At 50.9% G+C, this 26,543-nt stretch overlaps 2 protein-coding genes across 2 annotated transcripts in view; one reads left to right on the plus strand and one right to left on the minus strand.

The window, feature by feature from the left end:
* The window catches only part of Kcnk3 (potassium two pore domain channel subfamily K member 3), a 40,375-nt gene extending 23,935 nt beyond the window's left edge, over nucleotides 1–16,440 (minus strand). Inside the window, exon 1 of the mRNA XM_048353280.1 lies at nucleotides 16,000–16,440. Coding sequence (XP_048209237.1) covers nucleotides 16,000–16,282 — 283 coding nt within the window. The 5' untranslated portion in view covers nucleotides 16,283–16,440. The remainder of the gene's footprint in view (nucleotides 1–15,999) is intronic.
* Nucleotides 1–26,543, plus strand: part of Cib4 (calcium and integrin binding family member 4) — a 117,324-nt gene that overhangs the window by 9,680 nt on the left and 81,101 nt on the right. The gene's annotated exons all lie outside the window — the stretch shown is intronic.

Here is a 26,543-nt window from a genome sequence, read left to right on the forward strand (position 1 = left end):
CTCCTCCCTCAACTTTCCTCAACACAGACACCTGTCCCAGACGCAAGGCCTGACTACCTGGCTTTCCAAATAGCCTCAATCTGCCTGTACTTCCCACCTCCCCTAGCACCATGTGGTTCAGACCCCCACAGCCTTTATCCCTCTTTCTATTGTAGCCACCTGACCAGTCACAGAGCAGTCAGAGTGACCTTGGAAAAACTTAAGACACATAATTTCACGACTGTTTTAGTGATCCTGACCTCAGGCTAGCCCTGAGCATCTAGCTCTTCTGTGTCTGTTGCTTCTCTAGCTCTTGGCTTTTGCTGTCCCCCGTCTGGAAGGCTCTTCCTCATCACTGCCTCATAGGAGAGGTGGTTATTCTAGGAGACTCTGGGGATCTTAGGTGCTCATTCCTGTCTACGGCAGCCCCTTGTTTTCTCTCCCTTCTGTACTGCTTACCACTGTGATTATGTCCATTTGTGACAAAATGGTTTTGTCTAGGGACTTTCTGCTTTCACAAAGTGTAGACACCAGGAAAATAGGGGCTGATATTTGCCCTGCTGAGTGAGTCCCTGGGGCCTAGAACAGAGCCTGGTCTGAACAACCAGGCAATTGGAGAACAACTGTGTGGTATCCCAGGCAGGTGGAGCGTGTCAGGGACCTGGCTTTGTTAGGAGCTGCTGCATGGTTGGGACAGCCACTCCCCATCTCCTGCTGTACCCCAAACAGTCTCATTTCATCTGGCAGAGAGAAGAGTAGGATAGCATCAGTGGTTGTCAAGGCATACGGAAGACTCCAGAAATTGCTGTACCCACTGCTGCCTAAGTCCACTCCTTATTCTTCAGGAATGACCAGCATCAACACCCCAAACATACCCTGTTCTAGCCTAAGGCTGAGTAGGGTGTTGGGAGAGTCTTCTGGTCAGTGCACAATGTCTCATAAGCATGTCAGGCAGCAAACCATTGGGGGGGGGGTGATCCATGGGATAGCCCCTGGCCCTTCAGAGATCCAGTGGGTTACTGGTCTAGGTAGGGTGTTGGTGACTGGCCTATGAGCAGATTGTCAGCACCTAGGGTCTGTGGAGCCTCAGACCAAACCTGGCAGGCACAGCCATCAGTACACATGCTGGATTAGAGAAGGCACTGTCTGCAACCTCGTTCCTGGCAACCCATCAGAAGATGCTGACTGGGGCTAGTCTTTCTCCGCACAGTTGTACTCCCTCCTGACTCCAGTGTAGGGGCACTGTGGGAGCTGTCAGCCTGGAATGCCTCCTCTTCTCTTTCCGGGTGGGAGGCTCTTGCATTCCCGAAGTCCCACGGGCCCCCCGGCAATGGCCTCGCTCTACTGATAAGCAAGACCTTGGCCATAGCCAGAAACACTGTCTTTCCAGAAAGGGGTGACTTGGAGGTCCTGAACAGAGCTCTGTTCTTGGGACTGGTCACAGATGAAGTTCCCTCTAGGGTCTGGACAGCATGGGTTGAAGTGGGGACAAAGTAAAGAGAGCGTGTGTCCAAGGAGGCCCCAGGGAAGGCCCAAGGAGACAATCTGTACTCCAGGGGCTTTCATCTCTGCCAGCCCAACCCTGCAAAGGCAAGGCCCAGGGTTAGGTGTGACTTGTTTGGGTTTCTAAGCCAGGTAGGAATAGAGGAACAGGGGAGGGGCCACGCCCACTCTCAGAGTCCCCTTTCTCACTAGGGATGACCTTATCATCTCTCAAGCTCCTTGTTGCTCAGCTCAGCAGCACCACACTAAATTCTGTCAGCGTCCCTGGAAGGAGACACAGCCTAGCTCTGACTGCACTGGCCCGCCCTGTGGGGGCAGGAGGGGACCACCGGGGGGTGAGTGCTCAGGACTCTGAGGCATTGAACTAGGACTCCAAGAGGGAGAAGGCTACACTTGAGTTGGTTGTAGACACCCCTCATGCTGCCAAGGACAAGAAGAGTCCTTGTCCATAGCTCTGGGTTTACTCCTGGTGGGAAATTTGTAACTCAGAGCCATGCGGGAGAAGGGTCACACTGAGTCAGCCTGGCCTCAACTCTCCAGTTTGATCCTCAATAACAGGGCCTTCCTAGGGCTGACCCCTTCCTCTGGGGTTGTTTGAGAGCAGGCTGAGATCTACAGCCGTGAAGTAGGGGACATAATCTGTCCCCAGGGAGCCCCTGAGACCCTTGCAGTCCCCTTCTCTTCCAAGGCGGAGCAAACATGACTTCCTGTGACTATCCACTAACTCCTGTTGACTTTGCCACCTGGCTCACCCCTGGAATGTTGGCTTTGAATTAGCAAAGATTCTTCCTAAGTCACCCTCTGAATGTTTCTGAGATGCCAAGGAAACCCAGAAAGCAAAGTTGAAGGCTGGCAGGGGGCCAGGCCTCCTAAGGACAGAATGCTGCTCCTACCACACTTTTTCCTCCCCTGGTCCCGACCAGGTTCCAGCGTCCCATCACTTGGGAGTCTTCAGTCTTGAACCTTCTGGACTCATCTAGCCTTGGGGAATTAACTCCCAGAGGAGGCATCTACACCCATGGTTCTGGTTCCAAAGAGCCAGACAGCCTTCCTATCCACCAATGGAGCCATCTTACCTTTCTCCTCCACCCCTCTGCATGCACTGGGGAACAGCTGAGTGGCCCATCACCCCCAAACAAGGCACCTCTCTCACTCAGTGGCTCCACCTAAGATCTGTCACTCAGCTTTTCACTCTTTTCAGAATTGACAAATCTGTGCCTAAAAGAGCTGTCCTCCCCCCCCCCCCCGCCCTGTCGACCTTTTGCCCTTCATAGGCTGATGTACCCCTCTGTGAGGTCCTTGCATCTGTACAGTGGGAAAGGTCCATCTCCAGTCACTGCTCAGGAGAGAGGATACTTGTATCCTTATGGGAAGAGCTCCATTTTAAGATTAGGAAAGTATATATACTGGTATAGAGTATTGTTCTACCTCTTGAGACATGCCCCCTTATCCTTTTTTGCATTTATTTATTCATTCATTCATTTATTTATTTTCAGACAGTATCCCACACTGACATTACCCAGGCTGACCTTAAGCCTTGGTCTTTCTCCTGTCTTTTCCTTCTGAATAACTGGAACTATAGGTATGTACCACTGTGTTCAGCCTGCAAGGTCTAGATGTTGATTCTGGCCCCAACATGTACTTGCTCTTGAACGCAGCAAGTGGCCTTCTCATCTCAAGTTCATGACCTGGGAGAGGTGGACTGGAGGCTCAGAAGAGACACTGTATGACTGAGCGCTATACACTCAGCACCCAGTCCTGTTGGTCCACTTGTTGGTAGCAGTGACTCTGGATTTATTTTCTGACCTCAGAGCCTCAGGTACCCCATCAGTAAAATGGGAGTTATACAGTGCACCCGTAGCAGTGAGGACCAAATGAGATAATGCCTACCAGAAGCCCAGTTCAGGATAACCTCCTGATGCAAGGCAGCCTTGGTGTCTGACTGGGGAAACAGGCAGGCTTTGTGGGGAGTGGCTGCTTCATGTCTGGTCTGAGCAGTGAGTACAGCAACCCAGGTCAGAGCTGTCTGTTGCATTGATTAGAAGCTGGCTCCTGACCAGGACTGCCTGCCCCTTGTGCCCCTTTTCCCACCCCAGATCCCAGGAAAGCCCCCTGCAGAGGACAGGGCTGCCCTGCCACCCCTGCATGGACACCTGGTGCCCCTCTCCAGGCTGCCCCACAGGCCCTGACAGTTTGGATCTGTGGGGAAAGACCCTGGAAGGCCTTGTGATGGGTGGGCTGGAATGTGACTCTCAGGGTGTGCCATTTCAGAATCGGAGCTGTAGTCAGGAGAGGCCGTGCACATTCCTGAAAAGGGACACCGAGTCCACGCCAAGCTTTGGAGCCTGGAGCAGAAATCAAGAAGGGGAGCCTAGGGACCTGGAAATGAGGCTGGGTAGGGGCAGCGTGTGGTAGAGGATGTCGGGCTGCGAGTGTCCCTGCAGAAGGTATCTGTCCAGGGTGGGTGACAACATGATGGTAGCAGCCCAATGCCATCCCCAAGGCTCTTGAACACCACCGATGAGGCTGATTTTGGTCTGCATTTCTGGACCAAAGGTCCAAAAAAGGGACTACACAGGAGGAAGGGGGGTGCTCCCTGGGGGCTGGCTGAGGGCTGCTCTGTACCCAGAGTGAGTGAGTGAGGGTGAAGGGAGTGATCACCTCCTGGCTCAACTGAAGTCAAAGGACCACAACTGGCCAGGAGCCAGGCAGGAGCACAAAGGCTGGGCCTGTCATTTCTCATCTCCAGTGCTTCTCAACTCAAGTCCACCCACCAGAGTCCAGTTCCTTGAAGGGTCTGGTCCTGGCCCCCTCTCCTTAATGTCCCACATCCTGTCTCATAAGATGTCCTCCTCCTGGAAGATCCTACTGCCAAACTTCACCCTCCCTCAAGCTCCTCACTCACCATTCAAGCTGACCCAGAGAATCCTTCTTGGACCCTCCAGGGTGGCTTCTCTTGGATTCTACATGCATTCCATTCAACTTGTGCCTTTTGGGACTCCATTATCCCCAAGACTTGGGGAAACATGTAAGTCTTACTTGTCTGATCACTCGGTGCCTAGTACAGAGCCTGGAACAGAGGCATTCACAGAGCTCAGTGAGTTTGGTAAAGTGATCTGAAATGAAGGTGAAAACCAGTCCTATTTGGAATGCCAGGGGATACTCCTGGGTTCTACTCTGGGTGCCCCAACTCTCCAGGCTACCCCTTAAAGACAAGGAATTCAGAAGATGTCAGGTACTTGTGACTCACACCTGTAATCCTAGCTACTTAGGAGGCTGAGATCTGAGGATCAGATTTTGAATCCAGCCAAGACAGGAAAGTCCCTGAGACTCTTATCTCCAACGAACCAGCAAAAAGTTAGAAACAGAGCTGTAGCTCCAGTGGTAGAGCACTAGCCTTGAGTGAAAAAGCTAAGGACAGAGCCCAGGCCCTGAGTTCAAGCCCCAGTACTGGCACAAAAACAACAAACGACAAACAGCTATCAAAACATCTTCTAAGATGTTTTGGAAAGAAGGTTAAAAATGGTTACTGTTCTTTTTTTTTTTTTTTTTTTTTTTTTTTGGCCAGTCCTGGGCCTTGGACTCAGGGCCTGAGCACTGTCCCTGGCTTCTTCCCGCTCAAGGCTAGCACTCTGCCACTTGAGCCACAGTGCCGCTTCTGGCCGTTTTCTGTATATGTGGTGCTGGGGAATCGAACCTAGAGCCTCGTGTATCCGAGGCAAGCACTCTTGCCACTAGGCTATATCCTCAGCCCCATGTTCTTGTTATTGGGATCCATTCGCAGAGTGATGGTCTTTTTGATGTATCAATTCACCTTGGCTAAAACTGCAAGTTATTCAAACACACATCTAGGGATAAATCTGAGGCACTGTGTAGAGGTAATTAATGTCTATAATCATTTGACTTTAGGTTAGGGATGGTCTCATATTCTAGATAATCTGCATAGGCCTGATTCAATCAGTCGAGACTATGGGCTTGTGGAAGAAGAAATTCTTTTCCTGAAGAACTTTTACCTATGGAGCACAGCATTAGCACAATTGGAGGTCCAGCCCGCCCTTCTTGACAACCTGCTTTATGAAATCTGGTCTCTTCTAGCCTGAAATACCATCTTGTAAGTCAATTCCTTTAGTATATCACTTAATATGTGTCTCCTACTGGTTCTGCTTCTCTGGCTGATCCAGAGGACCGCAGCAACATGTTCATGCAGTGTCTTCTGGTAGTGTACTTGTGATGGAGAGCTTACCACCTCTTGAGCAGCAGTTCTTTTCCTCTGACTGTCACTCCTTCTAGGCTGTGAATGACCCTTTTAAAGTTTGCACACACAGGTGACCTGATAAGCCCCAAAGAAAAGAAAACTTGTGCTGTCACCTATATTTCATTCCATAGCCTGCAACAGGTGGAGTGTTGCAGTCAACTATAAGACTGTGGGCCTTGGTCCTTTGATAGCCCTTCCCTTAAGTGAAGAAATGATTCTGAGCCTCTTCTTCTAGTGGGAGATGGAGCCATCTGGCCCCCGGGACCTTGGGCAGTGCTGTGGATAGCATGTGCTTATCCTCTTAAATTTACCTGCTCAAACTTCTTCAGTGCGCTGGTGCCAGGAGGAGGAGGCTTTGGGAGGTTATTAGATCACATGGGTGGAACCCTTCTAACTGGGATTGGTCACCTTATCAGAAGAGTCAGAAGTGCCCCTGCCCTTCTACCATGTGATGACACAGAGGACGGCCGCCTGTGAGGCAGCAGCCCACACCAGATCCCCCTCCCCCTCCATTTATGGTTGCCTAGATCTGGGACTGCTCTATTTCCAAAATTGTGCGACATACTTGTGCATTTAAGCCAACCCATCACGCCAGTCTGTGGGCCTTTGTTCTAGCAGCCTAATCTGAAGACAGCAGAGGCCATGGGGGAGAAGTCTCTGGAGCACTGATCTAAGGAGCTTCCTTGTAGGCATTGGGGGAAAGGACAATGGCTGACTAGTGACTCGGTCGGCTGTCCCTATAGGGCAACCCCTTCCTCACTTTTCTCCCCTTCCCACCTGTCCTCTATACTTCCCCTCCTCACCCCTCCATGTTGCTATATCATGTGGCATCCAAGCCACATCCAAGCTCCATAGCTGGCTCCAAGGGGGTGGGGGGAGACCCTGTGTCACTAGGCTCAGATGCCCCACTACCAGCATCCTAAGGGGGAGGGGGTTCCTGTTCAAAACATTCTTGATCAAAACCCCAATCCACACCTGGATTGGCTATCCCCAGCAGCTGGGCTCCAGGCTCTTGAGAACCTTGCTGTTCTAAGTGTGAGCCCTGCCAGGGGCAGGAGAAGGGACGCCTGTGCTCAGGAGGTCTTCAGTTAGCTACTCAGCCACCACTGTCCATCAGCTGCCTTAAAAAGGATACATGTTTATTATTTAACAGATGAATCCTATAGTTTTGTTGGTCCCTTTCTTCTTCTTCCCCCCCCCCCCCACCTTTCTTCTTCTTAAAAATGCCAGTAAGAGCCAGGCACTGTGGCTCATACCTGTAACCCTGGCAACTAAGGAGGATGAGATCCATGGATCAGACAGCCCGGATAGGAGAGTCTTTGAGACTCTTATGTCCTTAATCAGCAAAAAAGTGAGCTGTGGCTCAAGTGGTAGAGCACTAGCCTTGAGCAACAAATTCAGAGACAGCATCTAGGCTATGAGTTCAAGCCCCAAGATTGCCCCCCACCAAATGCCAGTAAGTATTTGTATTGGACCAGGGGAGAGGAGGGCAGAAGGTTGTCCAGCAGCTTTATTCCCTCAGCGTGGGAGCTGCTGCTATTTGGGCACACGAGCTTTTTTGATTATAATCACGTCATGTTTGACTCATTCCATCTCCTGCTTCTTTCCCTCCAGACATGCCATAGGGAAGAGAAGGGATCTAACCAGGCTGTGGGATTCTGAGAACTTTGGCTGATGGTTTGGTATATAAAAACAAAGTAAAAACAAAAACTTTGAGTCTGAAGGTTGGACATGTGATAGTGCACGGCTGTAATCCCAGCTACTTGGGAGGCAGAGGTAGAGGACTGTGGTTTGAGGCCAGCCTTGGAAAAGTTACTGTAACACAGACCGGAGCCCGGGGCTGCATCTTGAGATCCCAACCTTGGATGCAGTGCTTGTGTGTCAGTACTTTTTCACTCAATAAAATTCTTTTCATCCCTCCCCCCCTCAAAGTTAGTGTAAGATCATATTAACTGGAAAACAAACCAAAAAAGCAAAAGAACAGGGGTAGAGGACAGCATGGATCAAGTGTAAAGCGCCCACCTAGCAAGTATAAGACCCGGAGTTTAATCCCCAGTACTGCCAAAACAAAACAACTTGAGATGTAAGGATGCTATTACACGCTGATTTATATTTTCAAAATGTTTGTGTTAATTACAATAAAAATAAGTTAAAAAAAGAAGAACGTATGGGTCTATAGTATCAATGTCCCTTGGGATCTTGTTACACATACAGAATTTCAGGCCTGGCCTGGGACTATGAATTCAGAATCTGTCCTTAAGCCAGATCAGTGAGGGCCTCCACAGGGAGGGCCAGTTTGAATAGCAGTAGCCTGAACCAGCCTTCCCGGTTCTCTGTGGGAACCCATTCCATGCAGGTGGGAAGACTGAGGCTCACCAGGGAGTTGTCTCATCATAGGGGCAGGAGAGACGGAAGGGGACAGGAAGACAGGAAGTGGAGGGTGAGAGAAGGAGAGAGAGGAAAGGAGGGAGAGGGAGGACGGGGAGAGGAAGAGAGAGACAGAGACATATTCAATGATGAAGTAAGTCTCACAGGGAGAAAGAACCTGGTGTCTTGTGCCAAGGCCAGGCTCCTGCCTTATTTCCAGAAGCCAAGTGCTTGGGATGAAAGGGACTTTGTTGTGTCATTGAAGGAAGCAAGATGGCAGCAGGGGTGGTAAGGAATTGCATTTCTGAAGGGTGAGGGTGGGAGGTAAGCCTTAACCCGACAGAGACCCCAGGAGGCCCAGCTGCAGAGAGGCCATCAGACCAGGAAACCTCCCTGTCCTGCTTGAGGGCACAACTGAGTCAGCTCTAGCAAGTGAGCAAGTGAATGTGTGGCTGGAAGCAGTAGCCAGGGCTTGGTGGCCCCAGGCGAGGGGCAGATCCCAGGAGCCCTCCTGGCAGTTTCTGAACAGTGAGGCAGTGGCAGCGAGTGGGTGCCTGGCTGATCTCTGTGCTGCCACAACAGGCACTTGTCATGTGGCTCTCTGAGGACTAGAGGCTGTAGGAGGGGTCAGGAGCAAGACTGCCAGCCTGGCTTTGATGATGACTATAAGAGTGATCTTTAGCAAGCCCGCTCTTGAATCCTGTGTCCAGGAGAGGACTGGAGTTATTTCCCCTTTGGGCAGAATGCTCTCTTTATGGTCTCACTGCCCCTAGTCGACCAGGCCACCCACCTTCCATGGTTTGCTACATTTAGATAGAAAGAATAGCAGAGGCTCTGTGGGAAGCAGGTGGCATGGAGATATCCCGAGTGTAATACTGGTGGTGACACAGATATTCAAGAGTCCTGGGCACATTTCTGAGCCCCTCTGAGCAGTGCAGCATGGGAACACTGATGGTGAGAAGTGCCAGCAGGGCAGAGCCTGGCCTGCTGCCCACAGAGGTCGGTCCCTGTCTAAGGAAGGGATGGAGGGTGGGGACGGAGGTGCCCACCCCAGCCAGGGGTCCTCACTGAGGTTCCACTGGCCTACACGATGGTCTTGGCTAGAGCATGACTTCTCCCCTTGCTTCTGGCTGCAGGGAATTAATTTTTACTTTTTTTTTTTTGAATTACAAAATCAACTCACAGAGCCACCGTGTGTGCTGCCAGCTGAAAGCTGTTTATAGTGGTGATCGCTCTACATTCATCTGTGCTTGTTTATGTTTTCTTTGAAAATACTTATTGTGTTTGTCCTGTCCCCCTGTGGCCAGTTGTGTGTCTTCTATTTCTGTCCTATGCACACTCCCACTCTGTGCCTCCAGGCCCCAGGCGTGATGTGCGGGAACTGGACTTACAGGCAGGTGGCACGGGAGAGCCAGAAGAACCTCTGGCCCCAATGCTCACTTTGTAGACGAGGAAACGGAGGGTCAGAGAGGACCAGCAAGTGAGTTATGTGTGCCTATCTAGGACAGTCTCATGTCATGGGGAAACCTCACTCTCCCTGCCCTGGCTAGTTTCTTGCACTGCACTGGAACCTTGACAGCAGGCAGGAGGTACGGGGAAGGCTCTGGGAAACCTGCGGTGGGGGAGTAGGATTGGGAAGATAAAGGCTAAGTGATGTGGCAGCTTCATGGTCCTCAATCTCACTGTCTATACCTGTTAGGAAAGGGCAGAAATAGAAATGATAACCCTGGGAGGCAGTCCCTCCATGAGGAAGTAAGAATTCATAAACAATATTAAGGATAGTAATGGTTGCAGATATTAGTATAAGTGCCTACTGTGTTCTACTCAGTGTTTTCTTTGCCTGTTCTCATTTCATCTTTTTTCTTTCTTTTCTTCTTTCTGGTACTGGAGCTTGAACTAAGGACCTTATACTCTCACTTGGCTTTTCTATTCAAAGATGGAGCTCTGCCACTTGAGTCACACCTCCACTTCTGTCTTTCTGCTGGTTAATTGGAGATAAGAGTATCTCAGATTTGTCTGCCCAGACTTGCTCGGAACTAAGATCCTCAGATCTCAGCCTCCTGGAGTAGCTAGGATTATAGGCATGAGCCACAGGTGCCCTGCAAGATTGTATTTAATCTTGGGAGACAAATATTCTCATTCTAATTTATAACTGACCAAACAAGATCTGGGAGATCAAATAACTTCTTCAAGATTCTGTAGCCAGGGGAAGGCAGATGTGGGGAGGAAGGTTAAAATGAGATGAAGCCAGTCAGAGCTTGGACTCTTCCGCTACCCTTCAGAAAAGGCTTGCCCAGTTAAAGCTGAGGGGCTGGTCTGTTGACAGAGGAGAGGAACTACTGAGGGGGGACAGGGACTATCCCATGCTAGATTGCCCCTAATTGCTTCTGGGAAGCCAAGATAGAAGTCAGAACAGTGTTTTCCTAAGTGCTGGAGGTCTCACTGAGAGATGATGGAGTATGCTGAGGGACTGGCTAGTATAGAGAATCCACCCTGAGCTCCCAAAGGCTTGGTCTAATCAGTCCCCTAACTTCCTGTGTACCCTTGGGCAAGTTATTTGCCACTTATAATGTTCAGATGATCGCTAAGATTTTGTCTCACCTTTTTCTAATATAAGATTCTGGGATCTAGGGGCTGGTAGGTCATTTGTTGACTTCCACAAAAAGATAAAAAAAAAAAAGCTTGATGTATGGTTCAAGTGGTAGAGCACTAGCCATGATTAAAAAGATGCAAAAAATGCAGCTTTCCTCATGTGCTTGAATTTATTCATGTGTTTAAATTCAGTCTCTGGGTTCCTAGGCTGTGTGGCCAGCAAAAAGGGGGCTATGTTCAGCTGAGGGCAGCTGGCAGCCAAAGGAAGAGCAGAACAGGTTCTCTGCCCTGGGCCAATCAGCTGATCAATCACCTGGTCTCTTGTTGCCTTACAGCTACAAGGATTCCGGGACCTGTGTGAGAGAATGGGCATCTGTGAGCCCATAACAGCCTACTGCTGGGCCCAGATCCAGTTCATGGCCTGTGGTCAGTTACCAGGCTGGGGGGGAGCAGTAGGCTGGGTATAGGGTGTCAGAGCAAGAAATCCCTCTTTTCGAGGGCGTATCAGTCAGCCTGGGCTCCTTGATGCCTCAGATACATGGTTTGGGATAAATTCTTGAAGTGGATAAAAGAAAGGGTAGGAAATCCAGACACAGGAGTCAGAAGGGTGCACCGAGTCTGGGAAGGTGTCTTAATTTTGATCTCTGAGGCCATGGATGAGTCACTGAGAGCCTTCAGTTCCTCAGCTGAAAAGTGGGGTAATGATGCCAATCCTGAAGGGCTACTGAGAATTAAATGAGGGGATACAAATTAAGTGTCCTAACAGAGCTTGCCAAAGTAGACAATAAATGGTGGATGTTTCTGCCACTGCAGTTGCAGGGGCTAGCGTGGTGCAGTGTCTCACACCGGTCATCTTAGCCACCCCAAAGCTGAGATCAGGACAGGAAGACTGAGATTCATTGTGAGCTCTGGCAAAAAGTTCATATGACCTTTATTGCAACCATAAAAAGTGGGCCTTGGTGGGGAATGCCTGTTATTCCAGCTACAGTGGGAAGCATAAATAGGAGGATCGAAGCCAAGGCCAATTCAGGCAAAAAGCAAGTCCCTATCTCAAAAGTAGCTACAGCAAAAATGAAGCAAAGCTAAAGCAGTAGACCATCTGCCTAGCAAGCAGGCAGCCCTGAATTCAAACCCCAGTACCAATAAACAAACAAACGAATGAATGAATGAAAGAAGTATAGGGGCTAGTAGAGCACTTTAGCATGTATGAGGCTCTGGGTTCAACTTCCAGAAATGCACAGTAAACAAACACACAAATAAACAAATGGATATATAAACAACAGGTAAAGAGGTATCCTCAGCCAGGTGCTGGTGGCTTATGCCTGTAATCCTAGCTACTCAGGAGGCTAAGATCTGAAGATCTCAATTTCAAACAAGGCCAATCTGGGCAGACAAATCTGAGAGACTCTCATTTCCAATGAACTGGTGAAAAGCAGGAAGTGAAGGTGGGGCTGAAATGGTAGATTGCAAAAGCTAAGGGACATTTCCCAGGCTTTGAGTTCAAGCCTCGGTACTGGTGTATGCATGTGTGCACATGCATGCTCATGTGTGTAAGTGCACACACATACAGGTGCACACACACACACACACACACACACACACACACACACACACACACAAAAGGCATCCAAGGCTAGTAGAAGGGGTAGGGGCCTAGGAGTTATGTTTTACTCCCTGTTCATCCTCCCCCCCCCAACACACTGTGTGACTCCTGTCACCTCTCTAGTTCCTTATGTGGAGGAGGAGGGGGTGGTAGCAGCTGATCCCCAGGCCCCTTCCTGCTCTGACAGCTTTGGGCTATGAATAGAGGGGGCTGGGGCCTGGAGGAGTCTGATGACTCAACAGCTAGGGAGGGTTAGGTTTCTTAAGGAAAGTTTCCATTTGTGTTTAGTGAACTTAGGAAACATAAAGGAAGGGTTCCCTGGATGGGAGGCCAGTGATGAGGGAGTGGGAGGGATCCTTGCAGCCAGCGGAGACTGTGACTAACCAGGTGAATGACTAAGTCAGACCCTGCTGACCTTCAGCCAATCAGGACTTCCTGTGAGTTCCCTGCAAACTGGCATCACTGAGCACTTGGTAGCTCTGCCAGACCTGGCTGGGTCTGGGCCTGATAGCATATGGAGGCAAAGGAAGCAGCCAAGAGACCAGCAGGGAAAGAGCACTGGGCTTGGAGTCAGAAGACCCAGCTTCCCTCCCTGACTTCGCTGCTTAGAAGCTGGGTGGCTTGGGAGGGGGTACTTATCTCCCCCCTACCTGTCTCCACCCTTCACCCATATGACAGAGCTAACAAGACCTGCCCTAGCAACTTCACTGAGTTGTGAAGGCTGAGAAAAATCATGAGATGAAAGCATATGGTCACTAAGGTACTACTGAGCAAATGGAAGGCTCTGTCATTATTCCATCCCAGTGGGTTCCATGAAAGATTCTCAAGAGGCAGGGCAAGGCTGCTGCCCTTGGGTTTTGGCTCAAGAACAGTCTAACACAGGTCCCCTTCCAACCACCCATCACTGCACAAGCAATCTCTCTCTCTCTCTCTCTCTCTCTCTCTCTCTCTCTCTCTCTCTCTCTCTCTCTCCCCCCCCCCCCCCCCCGTTGAACCCAGGAGGGAGTGCTCTACCACTTGAGTCACATTCCCAGGCATTTTTCTTTTAGTTTATTTTTTCAGATAGGATCTTGTACTTTTGCCCAGAAGGACTTCAGACCACTAGCCTCCTGCATCTGCCTCCCAATTAGCTGAGATTATAGTTATGAGCCACCATACCTAGCTCAAGCAGGATTTTCTTAGAGCAGATCCACAAAAGACAGCCTCTAGCTAGGTAACATAACCAGAATGAGAGGTGACAAAAAGCCAAGGATAGTTGTGTGGAACAAGGAGCAGGCATTCTGAGGACCCTCAGAACTGGGATGGTGATTTGATATCTTCCTTCTTACTCAACACTGTATAAATAAATAATCATCAGAACGGTACTTTGCCTGAAGCCCAAGCTTTTATCATTTCCCTAGGTGAGGACCACAAACACATTGGGAAGCAACAGCAGGAGTGAGGTGCTGCCTTGTCATTTCTGCACAGTAAGCCTCTCTACAGCATTGTCTGAGTGCTCACAGCCACTGGGTCCTGTGCTGGTTCTGGGAACACAGTAACCTACAGAGCTTTTCTGCCCACATGGAAATTAATTAACAGTGTGATTAAAGAGACAAAACACATTCCCTAAAATGTAAATAACCATTCAAAAGACATGTGCTGGGTCACCTAGGCTGTCTTGACAGTAAATCCTGCAGCCCACCAGAGCGGTGGTCTGGGAAGCTGAGTGGAGGGGATGGGATTTGCACTGGACCTAGAGGGCTGGCTTAGACAAGATAAATAGAAGATGGAGAAAAAGACATGCTGGACACGCACACTTAAGATGTTCTCAGAGGACAGCTGGGCTGCCATGGAGAGGATCATGTAATTCCAAAGTGGAAAATGAAGTCAGGCGTTGAGGTTGAAGCTAGGCATAAAGGTCCTTACAATGTGGAATAAGAAGCATAGACCAAATTCCATGGTCAGTGGGAAGCCGCTGGGGGCGGGGGGATGGGTTCTGAGGAGGAAATTCATGTTATGGAAGTTTTTTAAATTTTTTCTGGCAGTATTGGCTGGGGAGGCCTGAGCTGCTGGGGTAAATGAGGCTGTAGGTGAGGAGGTCTGTTGGGAGCTTACAGTGGAGGTAGGGACCAAGACTGAGAATGAAAATGGTAATAAGCAAGGACTTGAAGTGGCAAGAGGAGGAGGGAAGGGCTAAGTTCAGTCTGATTTCCAGACAGCTAAATCACTACCCAAACTCAGGCAGGTGGCAGTAAGGTATGAGAGGGGAAGGACCCCAGGACAAACATAGGCTGCTCTTTTCAGGCTCCTCTTTGAGCTGGACTTGGGTCCCCTGAGAGAGAGGCAGAGCTTCAGGAGAGAGTCCTGCAGTGAACAGACCATGTCCAGATCTGCCATTTACCCCCCTAGACTTCTGTTGACTCCCAGGAAAACACTGCCATCTTGTCATGGGCAAGTCTTGTCATGCCAAGTGGCAGTGAGCCCCTGGGAGCTCAGCCAAGGCAAGGGGGGGGGTCAGGGAGAGAAGGGATGGGTAGACAGAGGAAACCGCTCCTGGAGGCATCCTAATGCACTGGGGGAAGGTGGGTTTCCAATCTCAGAATCCAAGCACGTCAGGGCTGGGAAGAGCCCTTGAGATCTTTTTGGCCAACCTCTCCCTGTCTGGATAGGAGCCTGAGTTCCAGGCAGGGAAGGGACTTACCCAAGGTCGTACAGTGGGGTAGAGATGGAGCCGGCTAGAACCACAGGGTCTTGAGGATGGTGCTTTAATCCTGTCTGGACACTTGAGGACTTGGCTGGCAATTCCTTTCCTGGACATTCGCTTTTTTTTGTGTGTGTTATGCTGTGTGCGTGTGTGATCACGCATGCGTGTGTGCATGTGCACACACTTGCATGCCTGTGCACACCCAGAGGATCTAGTTGTGTGTATAGCTTCCTACACCATGATCTTCCCTGGCTTGGCAAAAGCAAGTAGAGCCATTCCTGTAGGGTGACAGTTGTGCTGGGACGGTGGGCAAGAAGCTGACGGGGCGGATCTAGCTTCCAGCATCAGCTCTGCCTCCCTAAGAGACTTACAGGCACTGGCTGGCGGTGTCCAAACTCTTGGAGATTGGACACACACTCACACCCACATCGACACACAGCCACACACCCACATCCCTTAAGCAACACTCACAGTCGCAGTTCAGAGGATGTTTCAAGCCCCCAGAGTAGCCCCGAGTGCTGCCGCGGGAGTGCCGCGTCCCGGTACCCGCGCGCCTGCCTGGAGCCCAGCAGGTGTGGCTCCCCCGGGTGCCAAAAGCCCATCCGCAGGAATGGACGCCCGGGGAGCAGTGGCGCGCTCCCGCCGCGCACACTGGGGCGCCTAGCTCCAGGGCCTAGGCCGGCCACACCCCTCCTCCCCAGCCTCCACCGGTACCTGCCCCGCTCACACACTCGAGTCCGCTGGGGTCCCCCTGAAGCCTGGCAGGACCAAGTTAGGGTTGGCCCCGGCGGTTCGGAGGCTGAGATCCCGGGGCCGGGAACCGACGCCTCCCCGGAGTCCCGATCCCCCGGCAGGCAGACCCGCCGGCTGCGCTCGAGTGGACGAGCGAGCGCGCGCGGGTTTGGCGCCCCGGTCGGTCCTCTCCGGGGAAGCCCCCACAGCCGCAGCCACCTCCCGAGCGCCAGCCTCGGCCTCCGCCCCCCACCCCCCACCCCGCCCCGCGCGCCCGGTACTTACCGATGGTGGTGATGACGGTGATGGCGAAGTAGAAGGAGCCGGCGAAGCGCCACTGCACGCCGGCCTTGTGCGGCTTGAGGCGCAGCACGACGCGCTCGAGCTCCTCGTAGCCGCCCTCGCTGAGGTTGTAGCGCGCCCGCAGCTCCAGCTGTCGCAGCTCCAGCCGCTGCCGCTCGATCATCTCCGGCTCCGACTCGAGCGCGTCGAACACCGCGGCGCCCACCAGCAGGTAGGTGAAGGTGCACACGATGAGCGACAGCGTGCGCACATTCTGCCGCTTCATCGTCGTCCCCGGCCCGCCGCCGCCGGGCCCCCGGCGCCCCCGGCCCGCGCCCCGGCCGCCGCCGCCGCCGCCGCCGCCTCCGCCGCTGCTGCTGCCCCGGAGGCGGCCTGGGGCATGGCTGCGCTCGCCGATCTCCGCGCCCGGCACCCGCTCCGCGCCCGGGGCCGCCGCCGCCGCCGCCGCCGCCGCCGCCGCCGCCGTGGAGCTGTCCCTTCAGCACCACCCACCGCCCTCCTCCGCCCGGCCCCACGCCCGCCCCCGCGCCCGCCCCCCGCCCTCCGCCGCCGCCGCCGCCTCCCGCCAGCCCGCCCGCCCAGCCAAATAAGGACTGGGGAGCCGCGCCGAGGGAGGGGGGCTGGACGAGAGGAGGGAAGGGGGGGGGGAGCGGGCGAGGGAGCCCGGGCAGGACCGAGGGGGGAGGGGGGAGAGGGGGAGAGGAAGAGACGGAGAGAGGGAGATGGGGAGAGCAAGAGAGAGAGATCCAGCGCACCAGCCCCAGAGAGCGAGAAAACTACACAGGAAAATAGAGATAACTACCAAGAAGGGGAGAAGGACTGAGGGCAGGGTGTGTGTGTGTGTGTGTGTGTGTGTGTGTGTGTGTGTCACACACACACGGAGGGAGGAGACAGAACCAGAGGTAGACACACAAACCCCGGAAAAGAAGAGGCAGGCCGGCAAATACCAGGCAAAGGATGGAAACAGCAGCCAACTGAGTGAGACAGGGAGACCTGGAGATGAACCGGTGGTGTGGAAAAAGACAGAAAACTCGAGGAAGGAAAAAGGACAGGGAGAAGGAGGCCCTTCCTCCAGCCTCTGCCCCAATCACAGCATGCCAGAGCTGGTGGGGATCTTGGGCCTTGCTCTCCTGCCGCTTAGATGGATGAGGAAACTGAGGCACAGGAACTGAAGTGACCCGCTGGGCACACAGTGAGTTGGTGACAGCGCTGGAACTCAGCCAGGCTTCCTCCTCTCCAGGCCACACTCCCTCCACTGTTCCTGTCTTAGAAACAAGCAGGGCCCAGCTGTGGCCCTCAGCACACATGGGCTGACTCCTAAGGGAAAGCCTGGCTTTCCTCCCTCCCCCAGTCAGCCCTGTACCTGGAACTGGCTGAGAAACTGCTGGTAGCCTGGGCCTTCTGCTCAGTTCCTGAGGGGGTTCCAACTGGCTACACTTAAGCCGTGGCTCTTGCCCTGCACCACTGTGCCCAGTAAGTCTTATGCTGGGCTGCCAGAGAGCATCAGTTGCTACTGTGGGACATTGCAGCAGGACAGAGACCTCGCAGAAACAGCAGGTATACCCAAGTGGGAAGACCCACTGACAGACTGGAGGAAGTAGGGTGTGAGCTCCCTCTGCCTCAGTCTCTTCTTTCATCATCATGGTGGCTGTAGTGATGAGGAAGGCTAGGCAGCAAGACCTCAGGCAAGGTGTCATTGTCCCTCTCAGAGCCTCATGCTCCTCTGTCTTCCACAAGGTGTCGCGGCAGATGATCCCACAGGCTGTCCTTCAACTCCAAGCAGCTCTAGTCTTGGGTTGGCTGAATGAGCAGAATGATGGGAATGCAAACCCCAGTGCCAAGAAGGGTCAAACAGTCCTTCACGGGACCCTGGCAGAGACCATGCAGAGAGACATGGAAGAGGCCCAAGACTCCTCCTGACTACCGAGGGCAGGCTCAGGAGGCAATCGGCCAGGGTGGGGGCACCATCTGCCACATGCCCAACTGGTCTGTCATAGTCACATTCTTTCTCCAAAGCACTTTGAAAGTAAGGGCCACCAACCCATTCATTCTTCAGCTCTCTATTCAGCGGAGTTTTCCAGTCATCTGCTGTGGGTTTGGCTGGGTGTATTACATTCATTCTAGTTCTTGCCACAGGCCTGAAAGATAGGGCTGCTCCTGCATTGACTGTTTTGTAGGTAGAGAAACGAAGGCGAAAGGCAATACAGTCACCAAAGTCATTTCACCAGAGTTGAAAGGTGGCTTCATTCTATTTCCCTTCCAAGCTCATGTTCTTCTTGATTCCTTGAGTCTGAAAAAAATTGGGTTAGATAATTATACCTACTACTATGTCTCTACTAGTTAGATCATTATATAAGCTCCACCCACCTCCTGAACAGTTGATTTTTAAAGGATCAAAGGAAACCAAAGGAGAAATATAAGGCAAATGAGAAAATATGAGGCTCTTGGATCACTTTTGCTTCCCTAAGGCTCAGGTCTCTGGACTAGAACCTGTCCCCCTTCTCCACAAAGGAAGGCTTTTGATTCTTTGCAGACACAGACTGTCAGGTCTTGACCTCTGGCCATGAACTCTGGCCACTGAGGCTTTCTTTCCTGGCATCTTCTGGTTTCTCCTTTCCAGATTCCCAAGGTGGGAGATACAGTTAGGTTCTGTACATTTCTGATGTGTTGCTTTTGCCATGACACTCCAGATTCAGTTTCTTAATTTGTCAAGAGGCATGAGTGGCTTTCTGGTCCTGGCTTTCAGGGTGAAAATGTTGCCTGTCTCCAGGGTCTGCTCTCTTGTGGTTGCTAAACCAGATAGGTATACAGATGAAGTGATATTATGAGACCAAAGACCTTTGGAAAAGGGAAAAAGTTCTTTTTAGGGACAGCATATTTATGGTTAAATAGGATGAAGCTTATTCTAACAGTACTTCAGAAGTGGAAGGACTGTCAGAGATCATGTGGCCCAATCTTGTTATGTTACAGATGAGGACACTGAGGTCAGAATAAGAAGGTGTTGTTGAAGGTTGCACAGTGAGGGAGGGAAGAGCCAAGCTCAGTTTCCTTGGCATATATCATCCATGATGTATTGGTTTGGGTCACCTGTTAGTACATAACACATTGACAATGACCCTGGAGCCCAAGAGGTCAAGCTAGGTTTCCTTGATCCTGTCTCTTGTAGAGGGATAGCTGACACACTCTGTTATTGAATACTTCTTGGAACTTACAAGCAGGGGTCCTCTTGTGACCTGGGTTGGAGTGTGCCAAGGACCTATCAGCTTACCCCATTTTTTTCCTTGTGGGATTCCTTGGTCCTGTCCCCACCTAACCAAGGTCCGTCTGTCTCAGCGTCGTGTTTGCTGTGGCATTTGGGGTCAGTCTCTCCTCCTTGTGCTTGGGTTTGCACATCCAGGTGTGGAGGCTTTGGACCAGAAAATACTGATACTGTCATCACTGTAATATCCCTTATCCTTTCTGGCCTGCTTATGTCTGTTTCCTCAGTTCTCCCCAAAATTAGGCAAAATGAGAGCATACCCACTGCCTTGAAGACTCTATATTGTGAGTGCAGGCACGCTGGCAGAGTTAGGATAAATTGTACAGAATTTATTATTAGTTGCTCTATTTTATTATCCACTGAACATCACATAGAATTATTTTCTGGCTTGATCTTCTACTCCATTCATCTTTAAGCTCTAAACATATCTTCTTGTTTTTATGTTTCACTCACTGGGGTGCTTAGTAACTCCTTGCCTTTCCCATATTCTATCTGTTGACCTCCTCTTCAGGCTTAAGACACAGTCCAAAGGCCACTTACCTTACAAAGCATTCCTTGGTTGCTTCCCAATCGAACTGTTGGCTCTTTGTGTTTCCAGGCTCTCATCTAAGCTTCAATCCATCCAGTTACTCCTCCTCCATACTGCATTAGTTGGCTCTTACGTGTTTTGCCTACTGACTTGATATCTTCTCTAGAGTGGACACCCTTCTTATACTTGCTACTCTTCCCATAGTGCTTTGCACATCAGCACCACTCCATATGTTACCTTAGGTCCTGAGGACACAAGCAAAGGCCTCAAAGAATCCTGTCAGTGGGCAAGGGTCACAGATGGCCGAGTCCCAGGCAAAAGAAGCCTGGCACTTGCCTCTGTGACTGCTGACAGACACTTCTAAAGCTAGAGCAAGCCCTGTGAGGGAGGAGGACAGAGACAGAAAGAGTCAAGTGTCTGGAGCCCAAGGAGCAGTGAGAGAACATTGAACTGGAATCCCAGAGTCCTGGAGTTTGGTACCAAAGCTGCCAAGTGGATTGGGAGAGCCACATGGCCCCTTGGTGCCTCTGTTTCCTTTTGTACAAGATGAAAACATTGGCTGTGACAAAAGGCCCCTTCCCACTTTGATGTTCTGGGAGGCTAATGAGATCCCTAGGCCTTTGACCAGCAATATTCATTCTTCAGTGGCTGTGTGGCTGAGGGATGGGACACAGAGATCCGTCCATCCATGACATCTGAGCTCTACTGTACAGGTGGACTGGGGCTGGGGAAGGAGGGGAGGAGCTAGCCCTCAGACAAGCTGGATTCAAGTTCTGACTCTGGCTGGGAGCTGAACCAGAGCCTCAGGGGAAGATCTGGACCATCCTGTCTAGAGCAGATCCTAAGTTCCTGAAGGAAAGGGATGGGGTTCATCGCCCTCACACCCATAGCCCTGCCACAGCACAGCAGGCAGGGCAAAGAAGGCACTCTGCATCTTTTCTTCCATTGCTTCTCACTGGCCTGGCTAACTCAGGCAGGCTGGCAGGGCCTGAGCCCATGGCTTGCTATAGGAAGGGGTCCAGAGCCATACCAGTGTCAGCAAGGGGCAGGCCCAAGAAGGGAAGCCTGGGTCCAGAAGCTGCAGAGAAAGAATGGATGACACAGAGCTCCACAGTGGTAGTCATGGCCTTAGACGGTAGGTTGGTTAGATTTAGGGTGCTCTGAGTGTGCCTGAGGGGTTTCTTGGTGTATCTCTGGAGGGAGCAAAGTTAGGGATTAGTTTGGCTTTACACAGCATAAACGGTCCCACTGAAGCGGCTTGCGTTTGTCAAGAGCCACTGTTTGTTTAACATCTCAAGCCCAAGTCAAACACAGGAGGCAACTGTTAGTGAACCAAGGCTTTGGGAGCTGATTGCAGAGAGCCATGCTGGGAAACTGAACACCTGGCCCTTTGTCCTGCCCTAGTCGAGCTGTGTCTTGAGGAAAGGGCTGTCCTTCTCTGAGCCAAAAATGTGCGAGACTGGGCTGGGAATATGGCTTAGTGGTAGAGTGCTCACCTTGCATGTATGAAGCCCTGGGTTCAATTCCTTAGCACCACATAAACAGAAAAAGCTAGAAGTGGCGCTGTGGCTCAAGAGGTAGAGTGCTAGCTTTGAGCAAAAAGGAAGCTAGGGACAGTGCTCAGGCCCTGAGTCAAAGCCCCAGGACTAGCAAAAAATAAAATTAAATTAAAATGTGCAAGACTAGCCCTCACTCACAATTGGACTGGGCTCTCCTAATAATGGAGTGAAGAAGCAGCCAGACTTCCTGATTATTTCTGTGTTGCTCCTGACCATCATTTGCATAAAGCTTAAGACCTCACTCTAAATCTGTATGTCCCACATTTGACACAGCCTTCCTCTAAGCAATCCTTCTCAGTGGCCTCCTCTCTCTATGAGTAAAGCAGTGACATCCTCATAGGAGTGTCTGTGCGTGTGTATGTGTGTGTGTGTGTGTGTGTGTGTGTGTGTGTGTGTGTGTGTGTGTGTGTCTAAGGGGCTGCAAGGAATTACGGTGGATACCCATACTTGCAAGTGTTGAAGTACCTACACCTTGAATGTCACTAAATCTTGCCTGGTTGTCTACAGCATGACTGCCTTGGTTTTCATTCTTCCCAGTGGTTCAGGAGATTGGCCATTTTCTCCCACCAAAATTGATATTATTTACTCTGTCTCTGTATGTATATGTGCACTGTAGACTGGAACTTAGGGCTTCACACTCTTGCTTAGGTGTTTTGCTCCAGGCTGGTGTTCTACCTCTTAAGACCAAACCTCTACTTCTGCTTTTTGCTGGTTAATTGGAGATAAAGCTCTCATGGACTTTCCTGCCCAGGCTGGATTTGAATTATAACCCTCAAACTTAGCCTCCTGAGTAGTTAGGATTACAGGAGTCAGCCACCAGTGTCCAGCTTTATCATTCACTTTTCTTATCTCCTTCAAAACCTCTTTGTCTCCATACTTGGGGAAGGGACACTGGATAGACCCAGCCTGCCATTACTGGTGTCTTAAGCTAGCCAGCAGATGATAAGATGAGACCTAATCAGCCTCTGTTCTCCAGCTTGGCAAGTGTGGCTATGCACATCTGTGTATGTGTGAATGCATGTGCAAGCATGTGTGTGCAGGAGGCTATGAGCCTTAGAGTTTCAGCTTTGGTCTTACTCTCCTCTTTGCCCCTCTCTGTATGTATCAAGCCTCTTACGTTTCCCCTTCTACCTGTGTTTTTCACTATGGTTGCCCAAATATCACAGAATACTTACAGCTGGAGAAAGCTTTTCACCCCTAATGCTCATGAGGAAACTGAGGCCAGGTGAGGGGAGTGAGGCCCTCCAGGTGTCACAGCACCTGGGCTAGACCTAGAACCTGTGCCTGGCTCCTCTTGACTTCCAAGCCCATAGGCATAAGGTAAGTTCCCTGAACTTGTCCTTCCATTGCAAGAATCAAGACCTTTAAGATCACCTTCTGTGGAGATTCTGGAGTGGCCCTGCTCTGGCTTTCCATGTTGCTGCCAGAGAAAAAAGAGCCTGGAGATGTCATCAACAGCTCACAAATCTTGAAATCCTTCTTTGCAGGTTTATGGCTTCTGAGAAGCGAGCCGAGGCAGTCTGTTCTCAGCACCAAACACAATAATTATAATAGCACTCGCAATGATTAATCAGCCAGCGAGTATTGAGTGGTGCTGAGCGTGCACGGCAGGGGTGTGTGTGTGTGTGTGTGTGTGTGTGTGTGTGTGTGTGTGTGTGTTTGGGGGCAGAAGAGGAGGCGAGGAGGAGCCTCTGCTCCTGGTCAACAGACTGTGGATGTCCTTCTCAACAGAGGGGCTGCAGTGGCCACCGTAGCACTCCTTGAAAGTATCATAGTCCGGTCCTGGGCAGCAGTTGTTCCTAGCAAGGCAGGACTCCTGAGTCCTGTAGCACTAGTTGCTGGGCTCCAAACTGTGCTGGGAGAAAAGAATTGACAAGCCAGAGCAGGTTCCAGGCCTGTCAACCAGATTGATGAGGGATCTCACCAGTATGATATACGTGGCAAAAGTGAGAGAACCTAGGATGTTCAGCCTGGAGAAAAGGCACCGGGGACATGTGAGCTGTCACCACAGGAGGAATTGGCTTTGCTCTATATGGCCTGGGAGGGGCCTGTGATCCATGGGGCTGATTTAGCCAGCAAGGAGCTTTCAGCACAACATAGGATAAAACATTCTCTGTGCTCTTGATAAATGAATGAACTTCCCAGGATGGTAATGAGCTCCTGGTCGAGAGGGATATGCAATCATAGGCTGGTTGGTTCCTGGGGTTGGAGGCATTGTTGAAGGATTCTAGGAGCTAGTACCACACCTGGCACATAGTGGGCCTGCAAGAAATGCCTTTGACTTGTTTGTTAGATGGGACTTGTTTGTTAGATGGGACTTGTTTGTTAGAACAGAGGCTGAGTAGGTCTCATCTTCTTGGGGGGCTGGGTTCGATGCCCTCTGCAGTTCAATTGGGCTCAATCTAACATTTTTGGAGTAGTCTGTCCATGCCAGGTTCTTTGTCCCTCTGGCCTGGGAATGCTGTAATTCGTTGGCTCCATGCCTCTGGAAGGGCTGCTCTGGGGTTCTAAATGCTGAGCCTCCACAGTACTTCCTCCTTTGGCCTCCCCAAACCAAATGGAAAGTAAGCCCACCCCCACCTCTCCTGCCTACAGAAGTCCAACATGCAACGTTCATGGAGGCCCTGAGACTCCAGCAAGGGAAATGGGCCCTTGGAAGGCTAATTACTGGGAGCTGATCCTATTAAGTAGATAGCTCGCTCCCAGCAAAGCAATTACACCTAATCAGCCCCTTGCAGCAGTCCAAAGGGACAGCCATTTGAGCCAGACACACACATGAGCAGGGACATCAAAGCCTCCTGAGCACAGGCCTGGCAGGCTCATCTGAGGCTGGGGTGGCTCCCAAAGTACTCCCCTTGCCCTTCCCAGGTGCACAGGACTGACACAGGGCTACAGTACTGTGGAAACAGCCTTGACCAGGATTCCTAGCTCTGGTCTAAGAGTTGGCTCTGCCACTAAGGAAATGAGTGTTTTTGAAGAGAGTACATCGAAGACTAGTGTCTCAGTTTTCCCATCTGTCAAATGAATAGACTGGACTAAAGAGGATTCATTATAACCTTGGAACTCCAGCCCATCTAGTCTAGCTGATTCAGATTCTCATCCAGGTTCAAGTGAGCTGACAGGGCAGAGAAAAACCTATCTGAAATCCCCAAGCATGGAAATATGTACTACATGATCAAATTTTTCAGACTATGTTTTAAAATATAACTGAAATAAGCTGAGTGCTGGGTGGCTTACATCTGCATTCTTAGCTGTATGGGAGGCTGAGATTGGGAGGATTGTGGTTTAGGCCAGGTGGGGTAAAAAAGTCTGTGAGACTATATCAGCAGAGAGAAGCTGGGCATGATAATGTGTGTCTTTCATCCCAGAAACGACCCAGGACCCAGGTGTGAGATGAGTTGGAAAGTGAGACTCCATCAACTAGCACTGACCACTGAGTGCTAGTGGTTCATACCTGTAATCTTAGCTACTCAGGAGGTTGAGATCTGAGGGTTGTGGTTTGAAGCCAGCCAGGGCAGGAAAGTCTGTGACTCTTATCCCCAATTAATCACCCAAAAAGCTGGAAGTGGAGCTGTGGCTCAAGTGATAGAGCACTAGCCTTGAGCAAAAAAGCTCAGGAACATTGCCTAGGCTCTGAGTTCAAACTCCAGGACTGGCACCAACATTCCCCCCCCCCAAAAAATACAACAAAACAAAAATAACTAGTAAAATAAAAGGCTGGAGGTATGGCTCAGGGGCTGTACTGCCCCATACTGCCTAGCAAGTGAAAAGCCCTGAGTTCAAATCCTATTACTATCCCCCAAACCCCTAGAATAATATATTTTAAGATATATAGATGCTCTATTATATTCCTTTTATTTGTTTGTTTTAGAAGGGGTGAGGGCTTACTTTGTAGCACAGGCTGACTTGGATCTTATGATCTTCTTGCCTCCTGAGTGTTGGGGTTACAGGTGTGCCCCACAATGTTTGTCCCTATTGTTATTCTTAGTTGCTCTAGACAGTTTATGAAATGTATGTTTCTCCCGAACACCCATGATTTTTTTTTTTTTTTTGGCCAGTCCTGGGCCTTGGACTCGGGGCCTGAACATTGTCCCTGGCTTCTTTTGCTCAAGGTTAGCACTCTACTACTTAAGCCACAGCGCCACTTCGGGCCTTTTCTGTGTATGTGGTGCTGAGGAATGGAACCCAGGGTTCCATGCATGCTAGGTAGGCACTCTACCACTAAGCCACATTCCAAGCCCCCATGATTTTTTTTTAAAACCACAATTCAATGGCTTCTGGGTCTCAGATTTGTCAGAGAAGTCAGGTCATGTTAGAATATAAAGAAGTGGGAAGGGCGGAGTCCTGGAAACGAGGGAGGAAACAAGATGGAGTCAGGGGAGACACTGGCCATGGCAGTGACCATCTGTCCATGCTGGTTAACACAGCATTACTCTTTTCCAGGGGAAGAATTTTCCTTGAGAAACTTTTGGATAGTGTCAAGATGATAGGTCGGGACTCAGGGTTAGTACCAAGCTATTGGTGTGACCCAAACTCACCAGATGGACAGTCCAGGAGAAAGATCTAGAAGACCAGAGGCCTCTGTGGTACCCACTATGAGACAAGCCCTGGCTGCCTCTGATCTTCAGCATCCTCAGCTACACCCCTGGAGATGAGGGGAGCAGCCTCCCCACAGTGATGCAGGGAGTGCTAGGGAACTCCCAGTGAGGTTGTGAATACAGAAAGGAAGCTATGGCCCCATTCTAAGGTGATCAAAATACCTGAGAGAACCATGTGAAGGGGGAGAGATTTGTTTGGAGTTAGAATTTTGGAGGTTTCAGGCCATGGTGGCTTGGCCCCTTGTGCTTGGGAAGAACATTAGGCAGTGGACACTTGTGGAGGAGGAGGCTGCTCACCTCATGACAGACAGGAAGCAGAGAAAGAGGAAGGGACTGGGGACCAAAGCATGCCCCAGTGACTATTCCCTCCAGCTAGGCCTCACCCCCTGAAGTTTCTAGAACCCCAAACAAACACCACCAGTAGGGGACCACGCCTTCAATACATGAACCTATTTAGGGGACACTTCCTATCCAGCGACAACAGTGAGGCCAGTGATAGCAGCTGGGACCTGGGGTCCATCTCCCACAAAGCTGTTCTCTCTGTTTTGATTGTCATGACTGTGGATTTGGGAGTGGCATGG

This window comes from Perognathus longimembris, chromosome 8, assembly GCF_023159225.1.
Source record: "Perognathus longimembris pacificus isolate PPM17 chromosome 8, ASM2315922v1, whole genome shotgun sequence".
Lineage (NCBI taxonomy): Eukaryota > Metazoa > Chordata > Mammalia > Rodentia > Heteromyidae > Perognathus > Perognathus longimembris.